An 18,492-nucleotide genomic window follows, 5' to 3' on the forward strand; every position below is an offset into this window, starting at 1 on the left:
TTTATTTTCAAGGGGAATTTCAGAGTGAAATGCTTCTGCTATGGATTAGTGCCACAAAAAGTGGAATCATCATTCTCAGTATCAATGTTCTTTCAACAAGAGCCCTAAAATAGGTTGTGAGATGTAGAAAAAGCCTTAATTTGAGTATATCAGCTCAGAATGTATAAGACAGTCCCTTTAGGATAATTTTATTCAAGGCTATTTTGTTAAAACTAATGAGTTTGAAATTAAAAATAAAATTCTATGCCACTTAGTGGTTTTCCTGAATTTACAATATTAAACATTTATCTTATTAGCCTCTCTTCTTCCTACATGACCTATTTTTTACTTTCCTGTAAACTGAAATAAAAAAAATCCTCAGCATTCAGTTTTCTTGATATTCACCATTTAAATAATATTCTTCATATTGCTATGTACAGGTACACACTTAACTAGTTTATCTAACACAGTCAGATCTCAATGTCTATATGTTAATATATTTAACTTCAAAATCTCTTATCTAAAAAGTGACAGATACTGCACAACAGGCACCATGTTTAATAGAGCGTTATTAAGCACAGCATCAGGATTGGGAGCTATGGACTCTCCAGAAAACAAAAAGCAAATGCATGTACGGGACCCCATCCTAAAGCTTACAGCGGTGCACAGAAGTTTTGCCATTCAGATAAATCTTCAGAGACATACATGGTAAATTCAAAGATTTAATATATTGCCTTTCAAAAGTAAAAAACCAACTCTTTAATTAAACCTAAGACTGTAGCTTTGTACAAATGGACACTGAGGCTTCTCCCTGCCCTTCTCCTTTCTCTTCCCCTGTCAATACTTTATTCAGCTGAAGAATTCCCAAGGACTGGGACAAATGCAAATATTTCACCCTACAAAATTGTTAATGTGTATTATTTCTTCCCTAGGCAGCAGAATAAAACAAATCCAGAAGCAACTATAACCAACACAACCTACATTTCAGGGCATCACCAGTTCCTAATTTCTGGAGCTTTACTTAATTTATAGTCTTCAAACAAAACACACCTCCCCAGTAGGCCTTTTCTTTTCTCACTCTTGACCTTTCTTTTTATTTAACTGCCATTTCAAACATATCACTTTTCTTCAGTATCCCCCAATTAGATTTCTCCTCTAAGAGTCTCTCTCCTCAAGATCTTTATGTATTTTTGCAGATTGGCTTCCTATTTATAGCACACTCCCATCCTCTAGCACATTTAATTTACGAGTCTGACAATGCTCACTTTGTCCAGTATTCCCTGCCCATTCTAGGAAATCCTTTCCTGACTCAGAGATTGCCAGACTAATGCAGGAAGCAGCGTGCTTCTTTTAAGCACAAAAAGCCTTGACTCAACAAAATAGTACTATGAACTCCAATCTTCACGAAAAGCAAGGTGAGTATTTATCTAGGTAAGTCTTGAAAATCCATCCATTTATGAGGGTTTTCACTCTAATAAATATCACAGGAGTGAAGGAGAGCCTTCTTAACAACTAGTGCCAAACTCAGTTTAAAATGCACTGCAAATCATTATCATGGCTACCAGCTCGTAGCTTTTTCAGGGTCAAACTAGTCACTCATGCCAGCAATTTTCAATGACAACTAGAAATACACGAACTAGTCTTTCATACTAAACTCCTATTATGGAAGGTTTGGGGTTTTTTTAAGATACCAAATGAATATGAAAACATATCTGTCTTTAAACTCCTGGTCCAGAACGAGCTTTGCCAAATTCAGAACAACACACAACATCAGCACAGTACATGAACAAAAGAGGAAGTGCATGTGACAGACATGAAGTTATAATGCCATAAATTTTCTCTTGACAAATACTTCACAGTTGGTTTATTGACTGGGAATGTGCACTGAATTCTACTCAAAATGTTCTATGTTGGTTTAAGCTTTGGTATTACTCTGTATTAGGCATCAATGCTGAAATCCAGCCCTGTATTACACAGCTATAAACAACACACTAGAAAAGAGTTTTCAAACTTCAAAAGCCTCAGGAGAAATCCCCACAATACAGCCATTCTCTGTCAAAAGTATAGGCAGCCATCATTTCAGATAGAAAAAGAAACTGGGCTCACTTGTTTATTCTTGTTTGTTCCAAAGCAATTAACTGAATGAAGAAATTGCTTGCCGGTCCACGATCACAGCAGACTTAAGGCTTGCCAACTGCCGTCTTCTGGAATCCACTCAGCCAATACTGTCACATGCTTTAAGCACATCCTCAAATCTTGGCCAGATATAACTAAATGTTAGTTTTGTTTTGCTTCCTTACTCCCCAACAGAAAACACCACAGTTAAACTATAAATTAATTTCCTGTAGTAATTCAGTATAGCATCCTTAAAATGTATTTCCTGATATAGTAACTCAGTATAGCTTCCCCTTGTGAGGGAAAAAGAGAAAAAAAATCAAAATATTAGTGTCTCCAGGAATCTTCAAAACAACACTTCAAATTTTTATGGCAATGCCCTTCCTCTTCATGGCTTTCACATTAGATAACAATTCACATTTCTGATCAATAAGCAAAATGTTTGGCATATTTTCACAATAAACTGTTAAGCAACATGTTACAAATCTTGCTCATGAAAATGCATTCACCATATATAGGACAAATTCATCCATCTCTACAGAGAGAACTTACAGCTACAGCTCTTGTACATGAAAAGCAGGACACAAAGACGGGTGTTATTTCAGAATTAAGGATTAATTTCTGTTGAAAAACTCTCATACCAAAATCTACAGTAACTCAATTACAACACTTCTGTAAGCTTAGCCAATACTGATCTATATAATTAAGTACAAACTATTAACCTATTAAAATGCAGCAAAGAATAGCAACTAGCTTTCAGTAACTAATGCAAATGCTCCTGAAATACAAAATTAGGTGCTCTTGTACGTACTGATGACACTGACCATGCCCTTGGAATCTTACACTCGTTTTTTTTAAAGCATGATGAAATGCATCCCCTACAAAGCAGCTACAGAACAGAATCAACAATCAACATGAGCTCATTCAACATATTTATCATTCTAATATACTGCAGATCAAATTGACAGCAGAGCCAACTGTAAAGACTGAACAACATTTTTCACTTTGAGACTTTACACTCAGTTGTGCTAGAATTTAACTGCAGGTGCTGAATACCAAAGGTCTTCACAGACATTCAGTGAACAGTATGAAATTCTACAAACTTTTTATTTACTAAAAATGTGGAAGAAAAAATATAGCAGACTAGTATGTGCCAACCTCCTCCTTAACTCATGATTTTAAAGCTCTTTTCTACTGTTCTATGATTTTAATTCAATCTCCTTGTGTTTACATCCAACAAAGCAACTATTACTAACATGACTGAAGAGTTTTTTTCCATGTAGACTTTGCCTCAAAATTGTCACTGTATTCTTACTGAAATCAAAATGGGGTTTTTTCCTGTATTCTTCAGGTGTAGGATATAAGCGTTCCTCTCTGAATAGACTCTTCCAACTCTGCTCTGCAAACACCATTAGCAATACATTGAGGATTTCCTCTCATACTCATTACTGCATACATTCAAATTGCTACACAGTCACACTTCTACCACTTCTTCATTCAGCCGCTGAATTAAAAAAAAAAACAACTGAAAAAAAGAAAGAAAAAATGGGCTGTTAAATGATTACGTATGCTCACATTTTCAGGCACAGAAACACCAAACAATCCCCAACCTTCTTTAAAAATTACCTTAGCTCCCATTTGCACTATATTTTACAGTCACAAACAAAAATTCAATTCCTTCTCGTTTTCAGAAATTATGTTATTTGAGCACTAATTGTTTTTAAATTTATTTATTTTTTATTTTGTAAGGTAAGAGAACAGTTGTATCTTCTCAGTTTCCAGTCAAGGGTGAAACACAGAAGACTTCAACTTGGATTTCCAGAACTCCCTGATAGCACTTTAGTTCCAGATCCCTCTTCAATCTCAATGTCCCTCCAAGCCTGACCAAATGAGTTCATTATCACATAATCCCTACACCATTCCCAGCTTTCACTGTATTATGACATTCTGCATCTTCTGCTTAAATGTTGGTTTCGTAGTTTTATGCTTCTCATTAGTCAATAATCCTCACAAGAAGCAGAGATGTATGAACTGAACTTGAACTGATCCTCTATTCCTTTCAAAAATAAGAACTAAGTTTAAAAAGTAAGATAATAAAATAGTAATAATTAATTAATAATAATTAATTAATAATAAAACAGGCTGTAATACTTCAATGATGAAAAATCACTGGGTGTGTTATCAACATGACCTGATGAAAATGGTTGCCAAATCTGATTTTATTTAATATATCCCCTTACTAAAGCTGAAGGAGGGAAAGCTGCATCCCTGGGAGACATGACTTTCTTAAGATGTCTTATAAAATATCGTAAAGAATGTATGTTTTGACAAACAAGAATAACTTTATCCAGCCCTGAGAGTCACCAATGAGATGGCAGCTCACAGAAAATAACATGTCTTAAGTTATGTAACTCCTTCAGGTTTCTCCCACGTTCAGTGAGATAAACTTTATAATGAATGGAGCACTACTCCTGTTATCAAACATGATTAATTACTGTATGCCAATATTGTAATAGATAGATGCATATCTAGTAAGATTGATCCATCATAGACTAAAAAAGCAAGATACTCATACAGTCCACAAAACTCTACTCAAACTTACAGCCAGGAACTTAATTAAACATGTGAAAGCAAGAACATTTAATTAATAATGAAATAGAGGATGCAGCCTTCTTCATTAAAATCTTCAAGGACAAATTGGGAAATCAAAACAAATGAAAAGAAAATCTTACTATATAATTCAAGCTAGAAAACCTATGTATTAGTTTGTTTATAAATGTATGCATGTGTCTGTGCATGTACATACATCTACACACACACACACTTGCATCCACATTCGCAAACATATGAACACCTGAAGTCTGAAAGCACTAGGATCCCAAACATTCTCCCTCCTGTCTCACACTCACATTTCACCCCATTTTCGCATTTCTTCAGAGCACACAGTTGTCACACTACTTGCCTGAACAGCAGAACTGCAATGAAAAATTTAGGTCACACACTTTCCTTTAGCCTCCACTTTTCAAAGACTACCCCAACCACAGGCAGGGCTTGGGTTCCAGGAGGCAACATATTACTCGCCCAGTGGTTAAGAAACTGTAACAATTACCTTGTTATTTTGTTATTTTAAAATTGCTTGGCCAGTAAACAAACAAAATAAGATTTGCAAAGTTTGTTCATTATAATTACTAACAGACACCTCCTGATCCTTATTTGCAAGGAGCATAAAAACAGCAACAGTACAAAATAGGACTTTAGTATTTTTTCTCATTTTAGAAAATTAGCTCTTCATATTTGAAGAAAGCAGGTATCTTTTCAAAGAGTAATGCCTTCATCTCACAAATGCCTTCATCTCACAAATCTGTCAGGACTGCATTGCAAGAGAGGTTGCTCTAATGAAATACAAACATAAACTACATCTTCACTTCTCTAGAGACTAATGGGTACATTTCTGCTACCAAATACTAAAGCTAAATGTCTTTCAATTGTTGAGAATACAAAGTTACTGAAATTTTGCAGAGTTTTCATTTCAGTAAGTGAGGCAAGCTATCACACTTTCAAAGAAAAACTGCTAACACAGCTACTAAAGTAGTATTCACAGTAGATAGGCATCTACAGCTATCATTGCGCTTCAAGCCATAGCAAAATGGTAAATTTTATTACAAAAGCATTGGAAAGAGCATCGATTCAGAAGTACTAGAATAGCTAGTCATTGGCTCAGTGACAGTGCAAGATGCTGAATGCAATGAAGTGCAACTGTAGAGTGAAGAAACAAGTAAGAACCAATTCTGAGAGCCTTCAATGATAATTTTAAGAGACACTCACTGCTGTCACAGCCCCTGGATGGAGGTGCAGACTGTACCTACTTAACATAGCTGTTTCAAAAATGTCATAATCTAGTCATTAGGGAAGTAATTTTGAAAAGATCGAAACAGCAAAGCTCCCATCTCAATAAAAGATTAAGGAAATGGCAATTGAAGCAAGAAGTTTTAGTAGATAAACCTGCAGTTCATAAAAACCCAGCATCTTCCATCCTTAAAACAGTGAACACAGTCAAAAGAAACACACATGCAACCTGAAATATCTTTGCCACTTTTAAGGTTTGGCTGGCTGTATTTGACAAACCAAGACAATGAAAACATGTTCTTTGCTTCAGTCCATAACAGCTCTGGTTTTTTGTTGTTGTTTTTCCAAGACATAATTTTCCCTGTTAATAAATGTTTATTTTCATTTTTGATTCCCCCACTCCATTTTTTCGGCTATCAAAGCACTAATTTTAAAAATGCAATGACTAACTAAGGAGACCTTGTAGCTGCAATGCATCAAACCAGTTTTGTTGACCATTCACAGGTCACTGCACGATTAGTTTCACATGCCTGTTTTGGAGACAAATGGCAACCACAGCCATTTCCTTTCCAAGCTGCACAGGTATATCACCGAAGCAATCAGGAAAATAACTCTGTCTTGCTGTCAAAAGTCTCAATTGTCAAATTTGAAACTATATTCAAAAAGTCTCTAATACAGCCAGCAATAAAATTCAATGGCCAAAGGATTAAGATGCCTTAAGAATTTAAATCAATTTAACATACAGTATTACCAGATAATGAAGAGATAATGAGTTATACAGCAATGCTGATGTTCAATACCTACACTGAAATCCTACCCTGTTTGATTTTTAACTTAAAAAAAAAGTTGATGTCATTTATTTTATATCTTTACTATATACACTTTTGTTTTTAAACCATGAAAATATGAAACAGCATCATTACTAAATAAAAGGACTTGATTTTCCATTGCAAGGGAAAGAAGGTAAGGCTGGAAAACCAGAACTTACTTCTTTAGAAGAGGATAGATTCTTTCAGTTGGAAGGGTCCTACAACAATCATCTAGTCCAACTGCTTGACCACTTCACAGCTGAATCCACAGTTAAAGCATGGTTTTAAGGGCATTGCCCAAATTCCTCTTAAATGCTGACAGGCTTGGGACATTGACCACTTCTCTAGGAAGCCCTTTTCAGTGTGTGACCACCCTCTCAGTAGAGAAATGGTTCCTAGCATCCAGCCTAAACTTCTGACACAGCTTTGAACCATTCCCACATCCTGTTACTGGACACCAGGAGATCAGCAACTCCCTCTCCACTTTCCCTTCTCAGAAAGCTATAGAAAGGCGTAACTCCATCACAACTGAGTTATTTACCATTTTTTAAAATAATTTTTCATCCAAGGGAAGAATGTTCAAGGTGAAATTCAGATGTGCTTGTGCATCAATTACATCCTAAAATTCAAATGAAAATCTGATGGTAGGTGTCAGATCTAGAACTGCAAATGCAAGAAAATTTATTTCCCAAATGAAATACGAAACCAGGAAGACAAATAAGGTTCCTCTCCAAACCATATCTGGATTAAACTCAGAATACTGAAAAATTCCTGTCACAAAAAAGACCTGTGTTACACTTTTGATGATACTAATAAAAATATCAAAATTATCACTTTCAGCTTTTAACAATTATCCTGTGAAAATGAAGATACTCCTGAAACCAATTATTAAACATAATTGCAATTCATGTTCGTAGGATTACCAAATAAAATAAAGACTATTGCTCACTTGAAAAGTTCAGAAAATTTTTAAATACCAACATAAAAATAAGGACCATCGAGGACATCTCCTTTGATATTGTCTAAGAACTAAAGAAAATTTATACCTAGACATTTGTATACTTCAAAAACATTTTTACATTTTACTGTAATAATTTTTGTATCTGCATTAATAAAAACAAAGTTTTGTTACTGCATGGGCTTTATATAAAATATTAATTAGTACATATTTGATTATCTTCAATCTTATATTCAGGTATATTCTTCGTTCAGAGCATACAAAAGCCTAATGTATTTTGTGAATGTTCACAATCTGAGAAATTACTTAGGCCAACAGGAATGTGACTAGAAGACATTGTTATTCCCCCAACCCTCCAGAGTGCCCAGCAGCAGCAGGGCGCTGTTGGGGATGGTTAAACTCTCGCTCAGGGCTGCAGCAGGAACCAACACAGTCAGTCCCCTTGCAAAACTGCCAGGGACTCAGCCTGTGCTCTGCACTATGGCAACAACATGAACCCAGCGCTTCACAGCACTGTTCCGCAGCCCCCTCTTTCAACTCCACTACATTTCATCATCTCCAATGCAATTTTCTCTGCCATTAACTGAGTTTCAGCATTTGATTTCTGTTGCTCTAAAATCCCAGGTACTATCAGATCCCTAATATTGAAATAGCTTTGTGCTTTTATCAAAGCAAGCATTTTAGTGGGGTGAAAGTCATTGCCAAAGAAGAATTATTTCTCTTACAGTAAGGATAAACCGTTAAAAATAAGTTTACTGCTACATATCTACTATATCTTTAGTACTCTAGAAATTATCCAAGCCAAATGCACAATCTTCAAGGGATACCTACCCTTTTATGAAGACTAGGCCGAGTGGAAAAATGTAATTCTCTAGCTATACACTAATGAAAATGTAAACACTTTAAACTATACTTCTTTAAAACCACGCTTATTTCAAAAACAAGCTTAGATCATACTGCATGTCAAACTTCATGCATATGAATGAATTCTACCACACTATTCTGCATTGGGCTAAGTGACTTCTGCTGGAAGAGCCTTTTGCTGGAATAAATCAAAGAACCGATAACTAAGTTTCACCTAGAAACACTAAGAAACTACAAAAGGCTGTCTGTAACAAGAAAGAACTGAATTATCACACTCCTGTAATAATTAACCTACTGGTAAAAAGACCAAAACCACAGCAACACCTCAGAATTTTCAACTTAAAAGCAGCAGGGGGAATAACATACTACTATAATACATATTTAGATTATTTGATTTTCAAGCTTCAAGCCACCACTTCAGCCAGGAAATCTGTAAAGCAAATCACAAATCACAAGACATTGTAGTTCATGGGATTAGATGGCATTCTATTTTTAACACTTCCGATTAACAGATGGAAGTGGAGTTTTTCTTTCAAAACTGCTTTAGTCATCATAAAGTACCACAGAGATGTTAATTAAACAAATCAGTAGAACAAAACAAAAATCCCCAAAAACGTGTGATTTCATCTTCATTCTTTACAGCTATTTCTATAGCATCTGACAAAATTACCATTTAGTTATACCAACATATACACATGTATACCACTGCAGGGAAAAAAATGTACCAGGTCATCAGTACAACTTGAATCCCTTTGATCTTGTTGATAAATATCACCAAGCTATATTTATACTACTATGTCCTTGCACATTACCCCAACTGAATATTTCGTTCACCAGAATAAACGATTTCTGACGTGTGAAATATCCTCGTGTTTCAGCCCTCGTGTCAGGGAGAAGGCTCTTTGGAAGTAAGAGCACACATAAGACTGCACGTTAGCTCTCCTATTTCCTCTCCACATAAAATCATTGAATAGCCTTGCTTAGCATTTCTTTAAAATGAAACTTTTATTCCTATGTAATTACTGATTTATACTGGAAAAGTGTGTGCTTGTGAAATAACAGGCACATGTAAAGGAACTGTATAACTATGAGAAATACACTAAGTAGACTGACAGCTGATAGCTTGATATTCTGAGTATTATATACCCATATTTTATTTGCCTAATTTACTCGCAATTGAAAAAAAAAAAAAAAACAACCACCAAAACCCTGCAGAAATCCACACAAATTTTTACACTGAATCAATAAGTTTATGTAAACCATGCTGACAGAAGTGAGGTCTAAAGAGAAGTTTAAAATTAAAATGGAACGCACTACCTCCGTTAGGTCCTAAATATAGAGAGCATAAACTCTCTCTTTCCAGTCATGGCTGAAGGAAACTTTCTTTCCCTAAGATGAGCCACGCATCTGAATCACAGGACGAGCAGGAACCATCTCTGGAGAAATAAATAGTGCTGAAACAGCAGTTGATCATGAGAAGAACTTGTTTCTTCCATCTTAAAACTACTAGACATCACTTTTATAAGAGATTATTAAAACATTAAACATTTATAGAGGGAGTCTTTCCTCTTCTCTTATTCTTCTACCCCAGTTGCAAGGCACATTCATAGGAAGAGAACAACCATGTTCTGCCAATGAACACCGAGGGAGAGAAAGACAGGCAAATTTTACACAAACTTCTCTCATAGTGTATTAAAGTCCCTACAGTGAAGAGCATTAATCAAGGATATGGAATCTGTTTTTATTATTACTTAACACAAATTCACCAAATCAAGCAAAAATGCTGATTTCTTCATAGGGGATTGATTGATGTATTTACTTTGGACTTAGTACCAAACATCTAAAGAAGAAAAGGACCTTGAAGATATCAGTTTTCTTGCATCACTTATTCTGACTGCATCACATGATGTGCATGATAACGTGATTCCTCATCTGACAGTAGCACTGAAACCTATACAATATTCATCCCAAGTTGTGAGCTATTCCTCCCACTACCATCTTAATCAGTTTGAGAATAAATTCTCATCCTTAAAATAAAGCATTTAAGAATTTTATCATTGTAAACAAACATGACAAATACTACATTCTATATTAACTACATAAAAAAAGAGAACATTGAGAAATCTGGCAGACAATCTAAAATATTTCTCACACTGTTACTATTTTGGGCTGTGTCTAATTAGCTGATTTCCACTTCCAGTTACACCAAAGCAAATTCAACCTAAGTCCATTAATCAAATTATTTTAGAGTCACTGAAGGACAATCTGGCTGTATGGATGTGCACATACCTAATAGCATCTATTTCTGAAATGATAGGACAGATCATCTCTGTGTCATTTGTGTCAGAGCCATAACAAAATCCTTTTCCCAGATGAATAAGTGACAGTGAGAAGGCTGTTTTCAATGGGAAGAGGAAGCGAAGAGCTGGCTTGTTTCCATGGAAACACTAGCAGCATCAGGCAGAACAGCTGTAGAGGAAGAGGCAGAAGTTAGGAAGGCAGAAATCTTGCTGATTTTACCTCACTGATGTCAGTACCATCAGAAACCATCTACACTTAGGGTAGAGCAAGCTAGTTGATTATACATCATGTATTAAGCCAGAATTTCCAATCAGGACTTTTAAAAGCCAGCATGCCAGAAATAAATTAATAAAAATTACTTACAATGTCATTTGGGCAGCCCATGCATGCATGAAGCTACAGAGTGTATGAATATCATTCAGTAATGATAATGTAGTAACAGTTATGCAGTATGACTTTTGTCATTAGGAACACATCTTGACGTGTCTTTAAAAAAGACAGGTCCCACAGCATAAATGCTTCAAGCAGAATGACTGTTTCTCACTAATTTAATGTAATTTACTATCTTCCCACACATAAATAAATCCAGTGCTTTGATCACCAACAAAAGGAATACCCTCTTTGAAGCATCAACCTTAACGATTTTCTTTGTGCCATTTTCAGACAGATGCCTGCCTAACTAATAATTGAATGGTAAAATCTAAAGTATACCTGCTTTCCTTGTTGAATAAAAGACAGAGTAAAGATTTCCATTTATGTATTAAAGGGCTTCCTATCAGTTAAGAAAGCTAACCTTTGCTATTCACTATTAATCTACAAACATATATTCTGAGATCAATGTACCTCCACCACTCCATTCACAGTATTTCAGACTGATGCAGCAGTGTTATTTCCACCAAAAATAAAATATGTCTTGCATCAGAACAGGCAAAGCCCTAAAAATATAACTCACTTCAGTCATTCACCATAGTACATGACAGGCTTCCTAAATCAAGGCTTTCCTGACAGGTATCAAAACATGTATCTAGGTACCTGGAGAAAACATAAGCAAGCCATCAAATAAAGACATAAGTTATCTTCGTTAAGAATGCTCTCCAACATAATTTCTGTATCTTTAGCCTCTCGAGGGAATCTATAAAACCTTATTTTTCCCCTCTCCCATGCCACTCATTTCAGCTGATTCTCCACCTCATCGAATGTCCAAAGCTGGTGTAGATGCAATGGGTCACTGAAAGGAATCTCTGACAATTTAACATCATATAAAGCAGTAGAGGGGGCTGGTATTTTTTCCCTCCAAAAACACCACCCACTGCTCAAATACAGCTCCCCATGTCACTATGAAGCAGCATCAGTATTTTTAAGAACACTTTCAAGATATATCTTGATGCCTAGTCTGCAAGGTTTTTGTGGATTTACTTGCATTGCAATGAATATTTACTTGCAGCAAACTTGACAAATACTTGCTAATTAGGATTCATATTTCCTTGTAAACCAAGTAATGATGATCTTTCCTAGAGATAAAAACCATAGCAAAGGGGCTGTGTAAGTTGCCTTCAGCTGCTGCAAACAGCAGTGCCAGCTCAAGTGCCCTGGGCCATGCTGACTCCCGCACTGCTTAACTACCCCACGTGGCAGGTGCTGCCCCTTACCCACGAACAGATTTACAGTCTTCCCAAAATATTAAGGATATATAGCTATGGACTTGGTGAATTTCAGGGCCATTTTTGCATTCCTGCACCCAGTACAGGAGTAATCTATAATCTTTAGGAAAAATCAATGACAAATACTAATTACTTCTTTATACAGCATCATTTTTTAACTATTATTCAAAAGTAGAAAGGCTTTAGAGGTAATTATTTTGAAATAGGATATCTGAGATGAGCACTGGCATTCCAGTTCCTGCTGGACATCTGCAGACACTTTTTGAACTCAGCACTTAATATTGCCTCTCGTGCTTACAAAATACTTAGATGTATCTTTGCACTTGACTAAAGCAAACAAGTACCTGGCACCTAGGAGCCACCGGACACCAAAATCCCTTACAGCTATAAATCAACAAAACAGTGCACAGGTTTTTAGTCAGGTAAGAATTAGGTGTCTGTTTCAGAGAGGTTTAAACCAACACACAAAGGTTCAGTCGCCCAGCGCTCCTCCTCCTATGAGAGCACCTTATGCCAGTAGATTTCCACATCTACATTAACAGCATTGTGTCAAACAGCCTTTGTGAATGATCGTGCTATTACTCGTGGAGTGAAAGGAGTACGGCTGCACTCTTTAATTTCATTTCACGGGCTATGAAATCCAAAATGATAATATGAAGACAGAAATAACATTCAGACCTAACTCCTGAACTTGGGAAACAATGGGAAGTGTTGCAGGTTTCAAAGCAATCATATATACATGGATTATATTTCGTATTTACAAGCCCCATGTTTATTAGATGCAGCTGACTACCAAACTGCATGCACTAGAAGTTGATTTTTTTAGTATCTCGACTAAAGTAAACCTTCTTGTCAACAAACTAGTTCCACTATTTATATAACATCACTGGATGGTCTTGCTAGAATAATCTTGTGCGTGCACTATCCCCAAAGAGGTTACCATGGCAACTTATATTTGAATTTCTATAAATTTCTATTTTTAGAGATCACAGTTTCAAATAAAGAAAATCACAAATATTAAGTACCATTTCATTAACAGAAAATATCCCATTTTTATCAGCATCATAATTCCCAAAAAAAAAAAGACATCGGTGAACCTAAATCAGTAATGCTAAAAAAAAATAATTATCACAGTTCTTAGGAAAGTTTACCACTAAGCAGCCCCACCATAATCTCAGTAGTGTATGAGTCAGTAACTAACACTGTGAGGCAAAGATTGATGTTCACAGAGTTTTGTCTTGATTTCAGTAAGCTCAGGATTTCACTCAAATGTTTTTAGAGTTAGTCATCATCTCAGCTGACATAAAACAAGAGTGTATTTGCCAGAATACTGAGAAAATAAGGGCTCTCGTTTCAGGTGCAGAGAAACATAATGTCTCAGTTCCAAACTAAAATTAAAATCACCTTAAATTATTGTGTTCAAGAGTGCTTACTTAGTGCATGCAAGTCCATAAATACAAAATCACTTTAGTGCTTTAAAACTCACCAGAAATTCTCGAAATTGTCTCCCTACCTGAAAGATCAAGTATAGATCTTCAGAAAATGAAAATACAGATTTAGACACTGCTGTTATGGTTCTGACACTGCCTTATTCTGGCTGCCTGTGTTTGAAATCAGAATAAAATCTTTAAAACCAGTTAAGTTATAAAAAGGTAAATACTCTATCTTCTAAGAGATTAATACTGCCATGCTGCAATTTCCTACCATAGTGTTAATTACTGTATTCATTCTGCAAACTTGAAATATCTTCACCCAAGCCACCAGTGGCTCAAGATGACCTAGTACAGATGGAAAATTTGGAAAGCAAGTGCCTACAGCTTCTGTCAAAGACTGGACTGAAAACCCAACTTCAAGGCACAACAGCATGCCTACCTTCCTACTTCTCCTGGTATATTCCATTTAACATTTACTCTGTACTCCTCAGTTCTCCAGCAAAGTTGAGCAGGAAGATTCTCTGTCATAAAAGCTACAGTTTTGACACTGTCAGCAACTTTCCACAAGACAGTAGGTGAAAGAAAACCAGCAGGGCAATCACTGCACACACTACAGTCTGTCAGGTAACTGACAGCCAAATTTTCTTTAGGATTTCGACAGCTGAGATGCGAGATGTGGGTATGTCACTGATGAACAAAGACACTTCTGGTAACTTTTCTTCAGAACCCATTCTTTATTAAGAAATTACTTTAAGAATCAACTGGAGCCAGCTGTTGAGGGAAACATACTGGTAGGCAATCTTCAAAAACAAACAACGTTGGCACTCAGTAAGTGACAGTAATAAGTGGGAGAACTTTTACTTTCTGTTTAACTTACCTCAGTAAGCTCATAGGGTGAGCGGGCAGAAACTGCATCATGCCATGGGGTACAATTCCAGAAGTCACTAAACCACACACTTAAGCACACATCTGTGAGACTGCCAGCAGATAAGTGGAACTGATTAGGAGATTACACCCACCATAACCTCACTTTCTGCAAAATGAGGTTTAGCTCTGAATACTGTGTGGAAATTCTGATAAATACACTACAAAATACTTATTGCCATTTTATAATCAAGCATTTCCTGTTACAAGTCCTTTGTCTTGTATTGGAGGGAGGATTTGCTGGTGGTTGCTGTTCTGGTTAGAGACACCCCTGCATATTTCTCTCAAAGGAATTACAACTGTTTTTTTGCTCCAAAGCCCTGAGTAAGAAAGCGAACCCTCATCACCACTGACAACTGCAATGAAAAGATAGAACTAAAATCCAACTCATCAAAGTATAAAGTAGTGAGCATAAAACCTAAAATCCCTATCTAAGTAAAAGAAAGTTAGCATGATCACTTACTGTCTTGTCCCCAGTCCCTCAGTCACTGAGCCAGCCAGGGTCACCCTGAGAAATCAATGGAGGAAGAGCCAGGGTGACCCCCTGTCACATTTACTTTGTTGAACCAAGATCACCTACCAGCGCAGACAGAGCAAAGCACAGAATGGACTGAGGTCGCTCTCCTGTGTCACTGTCACCCCCTGACCCCAAACACAAGACCTCAGACCAGCTGCCCTGGCCCCAAACACACATTCATGCAGGCGCTCAGGGAGGATGAGGGTGCCTTGGGGCTGCTCCTGCTCACACCCACACACAAACAGGTCCACCAGTGAGTCACCCCCTCCACACCCCCACACAGGCCAGGGGGTGACTGTGGGCTCCCCTGCAGGCTTCTCGGGGCACAGCTCCCACCTCACTCCCGTACACTCCCAAGGGAGGGATGCTGGCACTGCGGGACCCCCGTGCTGCCTGACACCTGCCTGCAGATGTGCAGGGGACAAGCATCACCACCCCAAGTGGACCGATGTCCCCCCCTGCAGTGGCCCACCAAAGCATCACTTCTGCACGCACACCCCAAGCGGGGCTAGCCTCCCCGTGATGCCGGCTCCCGCTCGGGGCACCCCAGCAGCCCCTCGGCCTCCCCAGCGCCCGCTGGGAGCGCCGGCCGGCGGCGCTTACCCTGGCGGCACGGGAGGAGTAAGGGTCCTCGAAGAGCGCCCAGACACGGGGCTGCAGCCGCCGCCAGCGCCCGCCCTTGCCCTCGGCGGCCGCCCCCACGTCCTCGATGCCCAGTCTCTTGGCGGCCAAGTCGTCGTCGTCGCCGTCGGGGGGCGGCTCGCCCGTCAGCAGGTCGGGTGCCTCGAAGATGTCGAGGGCCTCCTCGGCGTCGCGGTGCTGGCGGTAGGTCATCCAGCAGCAGGGCTCCACGTCGGTCTCGTCGATGCCCCAGAAGGCCAGCTCCTCCTCGAAGAGCGGCCCGCAGACGTCGGCGGGGCAGTGCAGCTTGCCGGTGCGGTAGTAGTTGAGCACATAGGCGAAGACCCCCGGGTGCCGGTCGAAGAAAAACTCGCTGGCGCCGCCGCTGCCCCGGGGGCTGCAGCCGCTGCCGGGCTCCGGGCAGCCGCCCGCCGGAGGCGGCGGCGGGTTGGGGGGCGGCGGCGGCTCCTCGCCGCCCGGGGACTCGCTCTGGGACTCGCAAGCGAGCAGAGCGAGGCGGGTCCCCGGCAGGGTCTTCAGGGTGCTGCGGTAGGTCTCGTGCCGCGTGCCCCCCACGTTGAGGATCACCCTCTCGTTGTCCTCGAGCTTCCCCATCGCTCCGGGTGGGACATGACTGGGGAGAGCGCGGGAGGCGGCGGCGGGGATTGCGAGGGGGGCGCGCCGGTCGCTGGGCGGGGGGCAGCCGGTCGCGGGCAGGTCCGTGGGGAACGAGCTTCTGCCTTAAACGCAAACAGAAGAAATCGAGGAGAAGCCCCTCAAGCACCACCGTAGGCGGACCGTTCCCCGCGGTTACGGCCTGTTCCAGACCCCTCCCAAGACCTCCCGCAGACCCGCACTCCGGGGAGAGCCCTCCCGGCCCCGGCCCGCCACCCCCCGCCGGCCAGCTCCGCACGCTCCTCCGCGAAGGGCTGTGCCGCCTGCCTGCTCCGGGCACAGCTCCGGGCTGCCTCCTGCCTGCTCCGGGCACAGCTCCGGGCTGCCTCCTGCTTCCCCTGGAAGCAGGCTACCGAAATGGCACTGCTGCTGCTTCGACCGCGTATGGATCCGCCACCGTCCCCACCCCCTTCTCCCTCGCGGGGCTGTGTGAACCGAGCTGATGGAACAGAAAGTGTACGGTTAATTATTTAATGGGCATCTATCTTTTATTGTCCTAACAGCTTAACGAGGGGGAAAAATGAAGGCTTAGATATTTTTCTCTTCCTCCCCACCCGAACTGTGGAAGGGAAGAAAGGGTTGCTTTTTGGGAAGAAATACAGAGCACCCCATAAGCGCAGGCAGCAGGCATAGTCTAGGAAAAGCTGTCTGTGTGGAGCTCGGCTCGCTACTTTCTCAGACAAATCACTAAGGCGAGCGCGCATCTCGGGGAAGGGCAGGTGGGATCAGCGGCGCCGCGGGTGCCTCCCGCTCCCCCGGCAGCCCCGCGCTCCCTCCCGCCGCCCCGCCGCTACCTTTGCTGGAGGAGCGACAGCGGCTTCTGCTCCCGGGCAGGCTCCGGCCCCAGCCGCTCTCCGTGCCGCCCTCCCAGGCGAGACTACTCGAGACTACTTGTTGTCGGTTCGGGCGTTTCTCCGCGTTCAGGTGGCTGTTTCACCTCCCTCCGTGCTCAACTCCGACAGGCGTAACAGCGGCTCCCGCCGCCCGCGCGGAGATCCCGCTCCCCTCATTTCACAGGGGGAATGCGGCCGTTCCACGTCGGGGCTGGGAGCGGGGACCTCCGGCGGACCGCAGAGCCATGAGCGGGGATAGGGACGGCCGTAATTCCAGCGGCGCTCCAGGAAGACGAACCCAAAGGTGAAATCGTACCTCATTTGGGGCCGCAGCTCCGCCCCGGGGCGGGGGCAGGGGCAGCCGAGCCAGCCCTACGCACCCCTCCGGTCCCGCGCTACCAGCCTGGGGGGCGCAGGGAGGCGACAGCGAAAACAAGCGCTGCATCTTGCCGAAAAAGACACCTCCTCCGCTCCTGAGATGGAGCGGACATTTGGTTCCCTTAAGTAAAACACGCGGGAAGGGAGCGAGGCTGAGAATAGCTCTTTTTCGGAGAAATACGGAAAAATCAGCCGTAGCTACAGGTGGCTGCGGAGAGGAGCTGCTCGGCCCCCAGGAGAGGGTCACACAGAGCCCGCAAAGCCCCGGCGGGCCGGGCAGGGAATGCGCGGGGTGCCGGGGACCGCGGCGGCGGCGGGGAGTGCCCCGACTCGAGAGAGCCCCAGAGGCAGCCCTTGCGCCGGCCGGCAGCCGGGTTTGGGAATCCGGCCTAAGGAGAGGACATCCAGTTTCCATGTCGGCTAAGAAAAATAAAGAGATGTGGGTGCATCAGACTTCCTGCGCTGCATAGGTGTGAGGTTTGGTGTGGTAGAGGGGATGGAACTTGAGAGTCCCCAATAATATACGAGGAAAACCAATGCCTGTGCACTATAATACATGAGAGAGTCCCATATCTCTG

The 18,492-nt window shown here is 41.1% G+C and overlaps 1 protein-coding gene across 11 annotated transcripts in view; it reads right to left on the reverse strand.

Moving 5' to 3' along the window:
* KCNC2 (potassium voltage-gated channel subfamily C member 2) overlaps positions 1-17,959 on the reverse strand; it is a 100,761-nt gene extending 82,802 nt beyond the window's left edge. For 4 of the 11 annotated variants that reach the window (XR_005258903.1, XM_038153609.1, XM_038153614.1 and 1 more), the window contains exons 1-2: positions 17,498-17,958; positions 16,011-16,768 (exon numbers count right to left, since the gene is read on the reverse strand). Coding sequence is in view for 10 of the 11 variants with exons in the window: in XM_038153609.1 (XP_038009537.1) it covers positions 16,011-16,643 (633 nt within the window). In the remaining variant the exon portion in view is untranslated. Of the gene's footprint in view, positions 1-16,010; positions 16,769-17,497 lie in introns of all 11 variants that reach the window. The other 7 variants (XM_038153612.1, XM_038153616.1, XM_038153615.1 and 4 more) reach the window with 4 other exon arrangements.
* Between the last annotated feature and the right edge of the window lie 533 nt (positions 17,960-18,492).

This window comes from Motacilla alba, chromosome 1A, assembly GCF_015832195.1.
Source record: "Motacilla alba alba isolate MOTALB_02 chromosome 1A, Motacilla_alba_V1.0_pri, whole genome shotgun sequence".
In the NCBI taxonomy this organism is placed as follows: Eukaryota; Metazoa; Chordata; class Aves; order Passeriformes; family Motacillidae; genus Motacilla; species Motacilla alba.